The following is a 14,068-nucleotide window of genomic DNA, read 5'->3' on the forward strand; positions in this document are numbered from 1 at the left end:
AAAGATTAACATCTGGTTTCTTACCTTACTACATTTGAAAATATTATCAAAATGATTTTATTCGTTAATAAACTTGTAGTATTTATGATCAGAAAAAATTACATGTATTTTAAAACTTAATATTAAAAATCTTTTCATTTCACCATTTTAAGGGAAATATCCCTGTAAAACTTGTGTATAACAATTATCTTTTGCAAAGTTTTAGTACATTAACTATGGTTCATAGTGAGAAAATGCCCCTGATCTGATCAACCAATATCTCTAACAATCATAACTCTCGGGTCGTGTCTTAAAACTGAACAAAGAGGAAATTTATTAGAAAACAAATCAGAACTTTTCAGAGTGATTCTGAGAGAGGACAAGGGTGAGAGTAGTATAGTGTGATCTTTATCTAGAACCCATATCTCCTGCATCATGAAATTAATGGGGTTGCAGTCTGGACGATTCTCTCGCTATCTGGCTGTCCTATAGCCAAACTCTAAGCAGCTTTTAAGTTCAGATAGTAAATAAAGTGTACAATTTATACTTGAGCCAAACATACTAGGTTTACATTTTTAGTGAATATGCTCACCCCAGTATTGAATTTAATGTTAGCAGTTTCATTCAGTGATGGAAAAACGGGTCTCTCATGACTTCTGGACACACTCACATTCTGCTCCATGTCTTGTCTTCTTTTTTGGTGGGACTGGCTCGGCCGGACATCCGTTTGAGAATCTGCCAGCTTATTGACCCTACATACATACAGGCACACACAAAAAGCACAAAACAATTTATCTTGACTATAGCCTCAATGTATTTTATTAAGAAATGTCCAACAATCTTCCAAATTTGGGAGACTCCTTGACCTTTCTCACGGACTGTGAAGTGTGCTAACTATACAGCAGCAGCATGATAGTAGTGGCTTTCAATAAACCAGTCGGAGGATAATCCATGACAAAGTCTCTACCATTCTGGGGTAATATGAGAAAAAGAATTATAACATATTATATGTTTTATGAAGCTGAGCTCACTCAAGTTAAAGCACTTACCTTAAATCAAAGCTAAAGCTAGTAACTGTCCTGTGGGTATTAAAACAGTCTTTGTGTTATGAAAAATAGAGACATTGGATAGTAGTTTTTTTTAAGTCCTCGCATTTCTCATTCGTGCCTATGTCTGAAGCTGGGTCTTTTGGTGTGGATACTTAAGAAGAATAAAGAGATATACACAAGTAATTATAATTTAAGAAGAAAAATGCTACACAGAATAATGGAGGAAAAATATATCACAGTATCTTAAGAGATAGGAATAATGAATTACAAAAAATTTTTGATAGAAAATACATGATTTGAAAGGTGTATTTTTTCCCCCAAGCCACAGAACTATCAAAGTCTTTTTTAATACCTTCCTGTTAGCATTTTTATAGAACACAACATTAATAAATTCTGAACTATGACATTCACACATAATGGGTATAGATCACAAATCAGCAACTTCTATACTCTTTTAAAAACCTTATATGGATTACTATTAAAATTTGATTTAAAAAATCCCTGTAGGAGTTCCCGTTGTGGCTCAGTGTTAACAAACCCACTAGTAACCATGACGTTGTGTGTTCGATCCCTGACCTTGCTTAGAGGGTTAAGGATCTGGCGTTGCTGTGAGCTGTGGTGTAGGTCGAAGATGCGGCTCAGATCCTGCATTGCTTTGGCTGTGGTATAGGCCCGCAGCAGTAACTCCAATTAGACCCCTAGCCTGGGAACCTCCATATGCCACGGGTGTGGCCGTAAAAAGACAAAAAAGACAAAAAATAAAAAAAATAAAAAAAAAAAATAAAATCCCTATAGCAGGTTTGAGGACTATTGTGCTTTTAAAATATAATCATTGGATATTTTTCTCTTTCATCTTTCTTAGGTTTTTATTCTTTACATTTTATTTATTGGTGAAAAATTTCCATTAGAAAATATAACTAAGTAAAAGGAGAAATATTCCTAATATCTAGAGATGACCCTGATGAGATATTTTTCCATACATACGTATACACAAACACAAATATATACATATTCTTTTAAAAGGGGCACATGAATTGTTCTTAGTACATTTATAAGCAGTCTAATCACTGATATATTTGCATTTATACCTAACATCTTGCCATTTGTCTTTTATTTATTTTCTTTTTATTTTCCAGGTTTATTTAAGTATGATTGACAAAAATTATAAATATTTAAGGTAGCGAATATGATGTTTTTCTATGTGTATACATTGTGAAACAGTTACCACAATCAAGCGAATTAATATATCCATCACCTCATATAGTTACCATTTTTGTTTTTGGTGATGGAGAACACTTGAGGTCTACTCTTTTATTGTTTTATTTTGATGTTTTGCTTTTTAGGGCCACACCCACAGCATATGGAAGTTCCCAGGCTAGGGGTCAAGTCAGAGCTGTAGCTGCCGGCCTACACCACAGCCACAGCAATGCGGGATCCGAGCTGCATCTGCGACCTACATCACAGCTCAAGGCAACGCTGGATCCTATATGACACGGAGCAAGGCCAGGGATCAAACCCGCATGCCCCATGGATAGTAGCCGGGTTCGTTACCATTGAGCCATGATGGGAATTCCCGAGATCTACTCTTTTAGCACATTTCAAATTCATAATACATTATTAACTATAGTCACTGTGTCATACTTGTGGAGACCCGGAGAATTTATGCATCTTACAACTGAAAGTTTGTACCCCCTGACCAGTATTTCTCATTTTCCTCACCTATGGTCCCTGGTAATCAACATGTTTCTTTCCATTATTGTGAGTTCAACTTTTTAAGATTCCACATGTAACAGAGATGATGCCGTATTTGTCCTTCTGTGTCTGGCTTATTTCACCGAGCGTAATGTCCTCCAGATTCATCCCTGCTGTCACAAAGGATGGATCATGTTCCATTATGTGTACATCCTCTGTTACAAAAACTTGAAACATTTATACGAGTGGATTTCAAGGTGAATTAGTCAAACTAATGGCCTGTCAGTGGATGCAGTTCTTCAATGCATTTGGAAATCTGCTTTCTCAGATGCCCTCCCCGTATTATAGGTCTGGAGGTCTTGCCTTGTGTTGTAGTCCCTGCAGTTTTCCCTCATAATGAGGTCTGCATTTTAGTGAGTATTGTCAACAGTCTGAAGACTGAGGTTCCCCCAGGAGCCTCTGATCTTCCCGTATCTCCACTGGTCGCACCACAAACTGCTTCCGAGAGCCCATTCCCAGTCACTTCCTGCTCCCAGATCGACCAGAAGTCTTCCACCCTGGGAAGGGATTTCCTCTTTTTGTCTCCCTTCTAGTGCTCCCACACAGCTGCTATTTCTGTGAAGCTCTTGCTGCTGTGCTTTGAACACATTCATTCACTCTCAGATGTGTAGGACTCTTGACTCAGTTTTGTTGCTATCTGTGGTTTTTTTTTTTTCCTATTCTAGTTCTGTGCTGTTTTTGTGAGACTGGTACAGTGCGCCAGCATGACAACAGCAAAATAGTGGAATAGGAGGTTCCCTACTGATTCCCTGGTGAGCAACAATAATTGAGCAGCTGTCCAGGGACAAAAGCGTTTTTGGGGGACTTTGGGGATCCAGCTGCTGGCCAGGAGCAGTACTGCTTTCCTGGTGATCCACCAGGGAGTCATACCCATCTGTGCCCTAAGGCTGGCCTACAATAGATCTTGGAATATTATACTAAGTGAAATAAGACAGATTCAGAAAGATAAAATCTGTAGGTCTCACTCATATATGGAATCTAAAAATATTCAACTCATAAAACCAGAGTAGAACAGTGGTTTCCAGGTGCTGCAGGTGGGGGAAGTAGGGAGATACTGGGGAATGGGCACAAACTTAGTTACAGGATTAATAAATTTTGGATATCTAATGTACAGCAGGTGACTATAATTAACAATACTGTATTATATATTTGAAAGTTTTTAAGAGCGTAGGTCTTATGTGTTCTACCACATACAAAAACAGGGTGCGTATTGGAGGTAATGGACATGATAGTTAACTGGACTATCATAATCATTTCACAATGTATACATATATTAAATTGTCATGTTTTATAATGTCAAAGTTTTTCTCCACTATTTTCTTCTATAAGCCTTACAGTTCAGGCCTTATGTTTAAAACATTTTCATTTGTTTCTGTATGGTTTAAGATAAGGGTGCAATTTAATTCTTTTGCATGAGGATATCCACTTTCCCAACACCATTTATTAAGGAGGCTATCCTTTTTTTGGCTGTGTGTTCTTGCCACCATTATTAAATATCAGCTTAATATAAAAGTGTGGCTTTATTTCTGGGCTCTCTACTTTGTTCCATTGGTCTATGTATCTGTTTTAATGCCAGTGCCTCACTGTTTTTATTACTGTACCTTTGTAATATAGTTTGAAATCAGGAAGTGTGAAGCTTCTGGTTTTGTTTTTTCTCAGCATTAATCTGGCTATTCAAGGTCTTTTGTGGCTCTATACAGAGTTTATAGTTGGCTTTCCATTTCTGTGGAAAATGCCATTTGAATTTGATAGGGATTGCACTGAATTTACAGATGGCTTTGGGCAAAATGAACATTTTAATAATGCTGATTTTTCTAATCCATGAATACAGGATATCGTTCCATTAGTTTGTGTCTTCAATTTCTTTATCAAAGTCTTGGAAGCAAGAGAGAAGTGATTCATCACATATTAGGGATCCTCAATAAAATTATGAATTTATTCATCAGAAACTTTGAGGGCCAGAAGACAGTGCCCTGATATATTCAAATGGCTAAAAGAAAAAGGATGTCAACCCTGAATACTATACTAGTAAGACTGTCATTCAAAAGAAAAGAGAAATTTAATGCAGATCAAGATAAATGAAAGCTGAGGGAGCTCACAACCACTAGAATTCCCTAATAAGAAACACTCAAGTGAGTCCTTCAAGGTGAAAAAAAAAAAGGACACTAGAGGAGGGAGGTCAAGAGAGCACAATAGAAGGATATAGAACTCACCTCCTCCTACACATACATCAAAAACACATCTACATGTGCAACAGTTCTCACAGAATACCTACTGAATGCTGGCAGAAAATCTCATACAACCAAGCTGCAAGAAAAATGACCACATAACCATATAGGATGAAAGAAAAAAAAAAGGAATTGCGATTGGACTCGTACCTGAGAGGGAGCTGTGAAAGAGGAAAGGTTTGCTCATCTTGGGTACCCCTTTCACTGGCCTGGAGATCAGCTGGGAAGAAAGGCGAGCTTCAGAGGCTCAGAGGAGAGAGCAGCAGTTAGCATGTAGCAGGCAGAAGAGAAAGAGACCAGCACAGATGGTTCTGCCCACCTCGTTGCCTTCCCCAACCTGACATGCATCTGCTGGTGCATGTGGGGGCTGGATGCTGAAATTTGGGTTTCAGCAGTCAGACCTGGGGCGAGGACTGGGGTTGGCTGTGTAGCGGCAGTCCAATGGGGCTTGAGTATGTTTGGCTTGCAACCAGGGGTGTGCAAAGGATGGAACCCAAGTGCACCATAGAGGTCCCACTGTTAACACATGGGAAGGAAGGGTGGGACCCCTCCATAGCAGCCTCATTCTCACCATGCTAACAGCAGGTGTGGCTCCACCTCTCTGAGCTCTGGCAGTGCATAAGTGCTGGTGGGTTGTCCGCATGCAGAGGCAGAGCTGAAATTAAAAAGAAGAATCAGAGGAACAACTACCAATTAAAGGAATGAAAGAATTCCCCTGAAACAATGAAAGAGCCCTCTCCTGTCTACTACAGTCTGAGTTCAAAAAGGTGGTAATAAAAATACTAAAGGAATTAAGAAAGGCTTTTGATAGAAGAACAAAACTGAGAGAGTCATATGTCCTGATTTCAAAACATCCTACCAAGCTATGGTAATCAAAATCATGTGGTATTAGCATAAAGACAGGCAAAGAGACCAAGGGAATAGAATAGAGAGCTCAGAAATGATTTTGACAAGTAGAAAGGACAGTCTTTTCAACAAATGCTGTCAGAAAACTGGATATGCATATGTGAAATAATGAAATTGGATTCTTAACTAACACCATATACAAAAATTGATTAGAAAATGCAACAAAGATTCCTGTCGCATGGTAACGATCTGACTAACATGAGGTGCGGGTCGGTCCTGCCTGCTCAGGGTAACGATCGGCGTTGCGTGAGTGTGGTGTAGGTGCAGGCGCGGCTCGGATCCGCGTTGCTGTGGCCTGGGTAGGCGGTGGCTACAGCTCCGATTCACCCTAGCTGGAACCTCATATGCGGGACGCCAGAAATAGCAACAACAACAACAACAACAAAAAAAAAAAAAAAAAAAAAAAAAAAAAAAAAAAAAATCTAAATGTAAGAGCTAAAACTATAAAACCCTTAGAAGAAAACATAGGACAAAATCTTCACAACATTGGATTTGGCAGTGATTTCTTGGGTATCATTCCAATATAACAAAAGACAGAATAGGCAAACAGTACTTCACAAAAACTAAAAACTTTCATATATCAAAGGATGATATCAACACGGTAAAAAAATAATCCACAAAAAAGAGAAAATATTTGCCAATCATAAGTCTGATAAGGAATTAATGTCAAGAATATATAGATAAATTCTAAAACTCAGCAACAAAAACCAGTCTTATTCAAAAAGAGGCAACAAGATTTGAATAGACATTTCTCTAAAGAAGATGTATGAATAACCAATAAGCATGAAAAGATGCTTACTATCACTATGAAAAGATGCTCAATATCACTCATCATTGGTGAGATGCAAATCAAAACCATCATAAAATACCACTTTACACCCATTACATGGCCACCATCAAATAAACAGAAAATAAGAAGTGTGGGTGAGAATGGGAAGAGATGAACTCCTGTGCACTATTGGTGAGAATGTAAACTGGTAGAGCCACTATAGAAACCCTATGGTATTCTTAAATATTAAAAATTAGAATTACTATATGATCCAGAAATTCCACCTCTGGGTATATTCCAAAAAGAACTGGAAGCAGGATCTCAAAGAGATATTTGTATATGACATTCATAGCAGCATTATTCATAATGCCTAAAAATGTGTCCAGTGACCAATAAATGGTTGAGCAAAATGTGCTATATAGTAAAATGTAATATTTGATTTTAAAAAGAAAGGAACTTCTGTAATATGCTACAACATGTTGAACCTTGAGGATGTTAGGTGAGCGAAATAAACCAGCGACAAGAAGACAAATATGGTATGATTCCATTTATGTGAAGTACTTACCGAAGTCAAACAGAAAGTATAATAGTGGTTGCCAGGGTAAGAGTAGGGGAGAATGGGGAGTTATTGTTTAATGGGTATAGATTTTCAGTTTTACAAGATGAAAAAGAGTTATGGGGATGTATACTGGTGATGACTGCACACCAATGTAGAAATATTTAATACCACTGAACTGTATATTCAAAAATGTTCGAGACGTTAAATTTAACTTATGCATATTTTACCACAATAAAAATGAGAATAGGGAGTTCCCGTCGTGGCGCAGTGGTTAACGAATCCGACTAGGAACCATGAGGTTGCGGGTTCGGTCCCTGCCCTTGCTCAGTGGGTTGACGATCCGGCGTTGCCGTGAGCTGTGGTGTAGGTTGCAGATGCGGCTCGGATCCCGTGTTGCTGTGGCTCTGGCGTAGGCCGGTGGCTACAGCTCCAATTAGACCCCTAGCCTGGGAACCTCCATATGCCGCAGGAGCGGCCCAAAGAAATAGCAAAAAAAAAAAAAAAAAAAAAAAGAGAGAATAAAAAAGGTGTGAAAGGAGACTCTGTGATAAACATTGACAGTATCCCCAGAGAGGCAACCTTTGTGTTATGGCCTAAGGTTTCAACCTATAATTCCCAGTAGCAGGCAGAGCATCTACTGTGGAGGTAACGGCTTTAAATAACATTAGTTAATTCATTTATTCATCCAAGAAACTTCTGAGTATCAACTTACTCAGCAGGTATTGTTTGAGGCTCCAAGTATAGTTTGTGAACAAAAGTGACATGGTCTCTGCCTTTACAAAGCTTGTTCTAACTGGGCTTACAAAATAACCTCTCATTATTATTTTGTTTCCTAGGTAACTTGCCCAGGGACAGACAAGAGGACATCTGACTGAATGGCCATAACTATGATACATCATTCTTATTACAGTTTATTCAGTACTATAAATTACTGAAGTAGCCTTGAGTTGATATGTAGCAGTCTTCTGTGAACTTATTCACCCGGTCAACTTTGAGACACTGAAACGATTACATCCCTGGGGTTTCTGGATGCAGAATGTTACATTTGGAATGGATGGGCAGTGGGGCACTACTGTACAGCACAGGGAACTGTGAGTGATGGGGTCACTGTGCTTTATAATAGAAATTGAAGAAACATTGTAAATCAACTATACTTTAATTAAAAAAAAATCCCTGGATCTGAGAGAGGATATTTTGTAAAACTCTCAACAGGTAACCACCTTACTTTGTTAACTGACAGTTTGAAAACTCTGGGCATTTCCATTTTGAATTTTCTTCATAGTGCAAGAAACAAACCCATGTATAAATGAAGTAAATTGTGGAAATGTAGGGGAGCAAAATTTGCCACCCCAAAACGTCTCTTTGGCGTGTGAATTATTTCTGGCAAAACATAATCAAGGCCCCAGAGACTCAGGAAGTCTTTTTACTTCTGCCTTAGCTGCTTAAAATATTTTGATAAAGGGCCTATTCCCAGGACTGGAGTTATAGTGAGAGGTATCTGCAGAGAATATAGGTTAGGTGTGGTGGGGGATACTCAGGCAGGGACTAGCGATCAGAGTTCGTTCTGTGTCCTTTAGTCTCTGCAAGGCCTAGCAAACATATTTTTACCAAACATTTGCTTCTCCATATGAAGGCAATTCACCATATGAATTGCCTTCCTCCCCAGTGAAGTCCCAAAACCATTACCCCCAACATTCTCTTTGTCTTTAGCTGAAGACAGTAGGGTTTCAGCCCTTTCGGCAAATTACCCAGTTCTCCTGGGTCTCACCCATGTATGCATTTTATTAAACTTTTGTTTGATTTTTCTCCTGCTAATTGTTCACATCAACTTAATTCTTAGAGCAGCCAGAAACATTTAGAAGTGTAGAGGAAAATTTCTCCCTTCCCAACAGAAACATGCTTAGGTCAAAATTTTAAAGTCATTTCTAATATAGACTCCAAGTTAAAACCAGAACTTTTCCTATGATGACTTAGATATTAATTTTTTTTCCTTGACTCTTAATTAAATCTTTTGTCATGAAAAGACACATGTAACAAGACCCAAGCTCAAAATCTTTTCATAGTCTCAGCTGAATATGCAGAAATACGTTAGCATAAAAGATATATTTTTCAAAATTCTTAAGTTCAGTTACTTTATTCCAATGCAAACTGGGTGGGGTTTGCTCTCAAACTGATTTTAGGGGTGGAAGTTTTGTGTTTTTTTAAGGACATTTAAGGATGACTCACTTAAGGAAGACTTCTTCCATGGTAGTAATTGAAGCACCAAAGCTGGCAATGCCCAGCTCTTTCTGTTTCTCTTCCAGTTCATTAAACAGAGCTTCAAACCTGGAAAGAGAAGGGAGAGGCAAGGAAAATAGCAGCACTTGTCTGGATACATTTTCTTTTTTTTCTAGTATTTTCTATTAAATGGAATTAAGAAAAACAATGTATAAGCACTTGCTTTTTTTCCCCACTTAATATTTAATTTTATTCCCAATTTTATTCTTCCCTTTTGTTTTCTTAAAAATTTTTTAGTGCAGTAAAATATATGAAACTTTAAATTTACCGTTTCATCATCTTAAGCGTTAAATTCATTTAAGTTTAAATTCAAGCAGCATTAAGCACATTCATAATGTTCTGCAAATTTTCATCACCAGCCATTTCTGGGACTATTTTACAATCTCAAACTATGACTCCGTACCCATTAAAGAATAATTCTCTGTCTCTCCTTTCCCTCGACTTCATTGTACTTTGTCCTTATTAATGTGCCCATTCCCTGTGCCTTATGTAAGTTGGGATCATGTACGCTTTGTCTTTTTGTGTCTGGCTTATTTCAGTTAGCATAAGTTTTTTGAGGTTCATCTACAGTGTAGCACGTATCAGAGTTTCATTCCCTTTTAAGGCTGAATAATAGTTACTGTAAGGACATACAACATGTTTCTTACTCATCCATTCGTCACTGGGCACTTGGGTTGTTTCTACCTTTTGGATTCTGTGAATATGTTGCTGTGAACACTGGCACACAAGTGTGTGAGTTCCTGCTTTCAATTATTTTGGGCGTATACCTAGCAGTGGAATTGCTGGATCACATGGATCGCTTTTTGAGGAACTATCATACCATTTTCCATAGCAGATGCACCATTTTACATTCCCAATGGCAATGCACACGCTTCCAGTTTCTCCACATCCTTAACGAATATTGGTTATTTTTTTGTGTTTTTGATTTACATTTCCCTAATGAGTTGAACTTATTGGCAATCTGTACAGTGTCTTTGGAGAATGTATATCCAAGTCGTTTGTCCATTTAATACAGGGTGTTAGGTTTTTTGGCTAGATGAATTTTCAATATTGTTTTGTTCAATAATAATTTCTGGTTAGCCCTGGGAAAAATATTTAGTAGAGCATTATTCTTTAATGCTTATTGTGAAAGAAATGGAAATAATGAAGATATATTTACCTTACCAAGTTTCTCCCACTGTAACGTGATCTTTGATATAATTCTTTTGTCCTTATAAAAATTATCAATTTATTTTGTCAGTGTCAAGGATTAAAGCTAGTTGCTAAAAGTTTACTTATTCCTATATGCTTCCTACATCAAATGGAAAAGAGTTCTCAAATTATAGGAGTTATACATCACTAAATGACAGAAAATGGAGTTAGTGAAATACTTTTTTTTTCATTTTTAAAAGTTTATTGAAGTATAGTTGATTTACAGTGTTATCATTTCTACTGTACAATAAAGTGATTCAGTTATAAATGTACACACATCCACTCCTTTCCAGATTCTCTTCCCATATAGATGATCACAGAATCTTGGGTAGAGTTCCCTGTGCAGGTTCCTGTTGGCCAAACACTCTCATTCCCAGTGAGGGACTATCAGAAACATGTATGACTATGCTCCGAGATGGTGGACTAAAAACTCTCCTCCATCCTCTAAATCTCCTTCACATTTTGGTTGAATTCCACCCATTTCCATCTAATTTTACCCCTCAGTTCAATCTGACCCTGCTTCCTACGAGAACTCCTCACATAATTCCTTGTCATTGTATTCTTTTCCTACTATAGTGACCTATTCCGTGAATTACATTGGCCATGGACATTTTATTCTGATTGGTTTCTCTCTTTCCATAGTTAGTTTAGAATTAGCTTGTTCAAGAAAACTTCATTCTGAGCAAACATATTCTCCCCCTACTTCATGATTTACATTTTCTGCTGTGTTAGATCCACTGTCCATGGTCCAGAAATCCACATCTAATGTGCGGATATTAAACTGTGTGACTTCCTCATTTCTCAGAGTTTCTTCCTCTATCTCTCTTCCATGTCCAAAATATTTAGTACAGAGACATGAAGAAAATATTACCTGTTTATAAATTCTTACGTTTCTTCTTTTAGTCTTCATAGTAATGACATATTCATTATTTGTGGTTTCTTATGATAACGTAATTTATATGTATATTACAGGGCAGATATCCTGTTAAGTTTAGGCAGCTCCTCTGCCATGTTTCTTTCAGAGATGCTCTGCACTTCCAGATGTATAGTTAACATGTTAAGCTAAAAATACCCAACAAAACATCTTCTGAATGAATGTTCATATGACGAATGTCCAGTTGCTGTTTCCTTTATGTCCCTTACTCGTCCTCATGACTAGGGCTGTGGGTCACCCTAATTGTCTTAATGCTGTTCCATGCTTCTGTGTCTCAAAAAGGTTCAGGTTTATTCTCTGAATAAATACAGCTCCATCGAGTATTTGCTCTTCCTTTTATTCCTCTTCTAGATTAAAAATGTTTATTTTCCTACCTGTTCACTTATCGGAAACTTTGTTGCCTAACCCCTGTGTGTTATTTCCTTCATTCTGCCCAGGAGCTCTAATCAGAGGGATATGTAGAGCCATGTCCTTCAAGTCCTTCATCTCTTCTTGTGTATGGCAGCCAACCTGCACCTATGGGGTATCTGGGTGGTAATAACTTCAGATAAGAAGATGAAAATGGCACACTACGTGAAGGCTAGTGATGAACACTTTTAATTTCTGTTTCTCTTAGCTGGGATGGGAATCCCAGGTAGAATTATCATCCCTGTGTCTCCACTCTATAATTAATTTGGCTAACTACTGCGATCAAACTTCTGGGTTTCTCTGTGCCCTTGTTACCCTTACTCCAAGAGCTGCCATTTAAGCTACTTTGTTCTCTGATCATCTTAATATTTCCCCAGACCTTACTCACCACCCATAAAACTTATACATCATCAACATCTTACCATTAGTTATCCCTCATTACCAGGAAGATATAAGGACTAGATTGCAAACCTGCTTCCCACTGTGCTTCCCCTCCCCCCCCCCAAAAAAAACCCCGGAAAGATAAATATCAGATAAGCTTTGAATGAACTTGAACTTATGAGGCAATCTTCTGTACATGTAAAGAAATCTTTAGCTCTGAACTTGTCAACTCTAGTTGGGAAGTGACAGCTGTAACTGGAGACCTGGCTTATTAGCAAAATATGACTCACTAAGCTTACTAGACCTGGAAAATTGAAAATGATTTTTGGTCATCAGGGACTCTTTGCATCTATACCTGTGTGTATGTTCTTTAGGTAGGATAAATGATAATTCAGTTCCAATAGAGTTCTCCAAAATGGCATCTGGTATACGAGAGTAAATCACTGCAGAGATCTTTTCAGCATCACACCGTGGTTCCCTCTCTATGACTATATGATATCCAGCACCTGAGAGAAAGCATTTAGAAGAACAAATGAAGCAGTTTCGTACTTTTTCATCTCTGCGTAAGACCAAATTTTGCTCTCCCCGATTCAGGTACCTGGGTCCACAAGGAGGAAGACCTGATATGTCACAGGTCATAACATTTTGTTATGACTCTGAGGAGTCTCACAGCTAAAACTTCCAAATGTTGCTCAAAGAGCCAAGGCAATGAATAAATAGCAGCTTACTCCATAATTTGAAAGATTTTCTTAGTGAATGATAATAATTTAGTGTATATAACCACATACAGTAGATATATGAAGAAAGGCCCCTCTTATCTGGCTACTTATTTTTGAAATTCTTATTTTGATAAATATTCATGTATTATTATTGGTTGTCCACTATATATTATTAATTTAGGCCTTGGGGATAGACCAGTGAACAGGCAAATAAAAATTCCTGCCTTGTTCAGAAGAGCTACTTTCTAGTCAAAGAAGACACATAATAATGAAGACGAATAAGTTAGAATATATATTGTGTTCACAAAATTAAAGCAGAGATGGGAGATATGAAATGCTGAAGGAATGTTGTTAAATTTTAGACAGAGATTTATGGAAAGCCTAAGACTATGATTTTTTTTGTCTTTTTAGGGCCTTAACCACAGCATATGGAGGTTCCCAGGCTATGGGTCTAATCGGAGCTACAGTTACACCACAGCCACAGCAACGCCAGATCCGAGCTGTGTCTGCGACCTACGCCACAGCACATGGCAACGCCAGATCCCTAACTCACTGAGTGAGGTCAGGGATCGAACCCACAGCCTCCTGGTTCCTAGTCAGATTCATTTCTGCTGCACCATGATGGGAACTCCAACTATGATTTTTGATTAATGATCTTAAAGAAATCAGAGAACTATTATACTTAATTCGTGCTTTTCCTATATAGAAAAATTATTTTCTGGAATTGGAGGAAAACATTCTTCCTTTTAAACATGTGCATTTTAAAAATGGTCATTGTATTTGCATTTATGTTAAGATTTTTGAAAAGACTAATAGGTTTTAAGCACAGATCTCTTATCTGATAATCTGGTTTATTGACCTGGCGTATAGTAGGGAAGACACTACTATGCCATTTTTCAAATGAGGCAACTGACAT

General features: G+C 37.8%; 1 protein-coding gene and 1 long non-coding RNA gene across 7 annotated transcripts in view; one reads left to right on the forward strand and one right to left on the reverse strand.

The window, feature by feature from the left end:
* The window catches only part of LOC102163149, a 52,501-nt gene extending 39,720 nt beyond the window's left edge, over nt 1-12,781 (forward strand). Inside the window, exon 4 of one of the 2 annotated variants that reach the window (XR_002342382.1) lies at nt 8,079-12,781. This is a non-coding gene — a long non-coding RNA (uncharacterized LOC102163149). The remainder of the gene's footprint in view (nt 1-8,078) is intronic. The other variant, XR_002342383.1, reaches the window with a different exon arrangement.
* The window catches only part of LOC100524794 (ATP-binding cassette sub-family A member 3-like), a 226,959-nt gene that overhangs the window by 108,611 nt on the left and 104,280 nt on the right, over nt 1-14,068 (reverse strand). For 4 of the 5 annotated variants that reach the window (XM_021086498.1, XM_021086495.1, XM_021086496.1 and 1 more), the window contains 3 exons: nt 12,789-12,939; nt 9,469-9,567; nt 572-731 (listed from right to left, as the gene is read on the reverse strand). In XM_021086498.1, coding sequence (XP_020942157.1) covers nt 572-731; nt 9,469-9,567; nt 12,789-12,939 — 410 coding nt within the window. The remainder of the gene's footprint in view (nt 1-571; nt 732-9,468; nt 9,568-12,788; nt 12,940-14,068) is intronic. The other variant, XM_021086497.1, reaches the window with a different exon arrangement.

The sequence above is a fragment of the Sus scrofa genome, chromosome 3, assembly GCF_000003025.6.
Source record: "Sus scrofa isolate TJ Tabasco breed Duroc chromosome 3, Sscrofa11.1, whole genome shotgun sequence".
Taxonomy (NCBI): Eukaryota; Metazoa; Chordata; class Mammalia; order Artiodactyla; family Suidae; genus Sus; species Sus scrofa.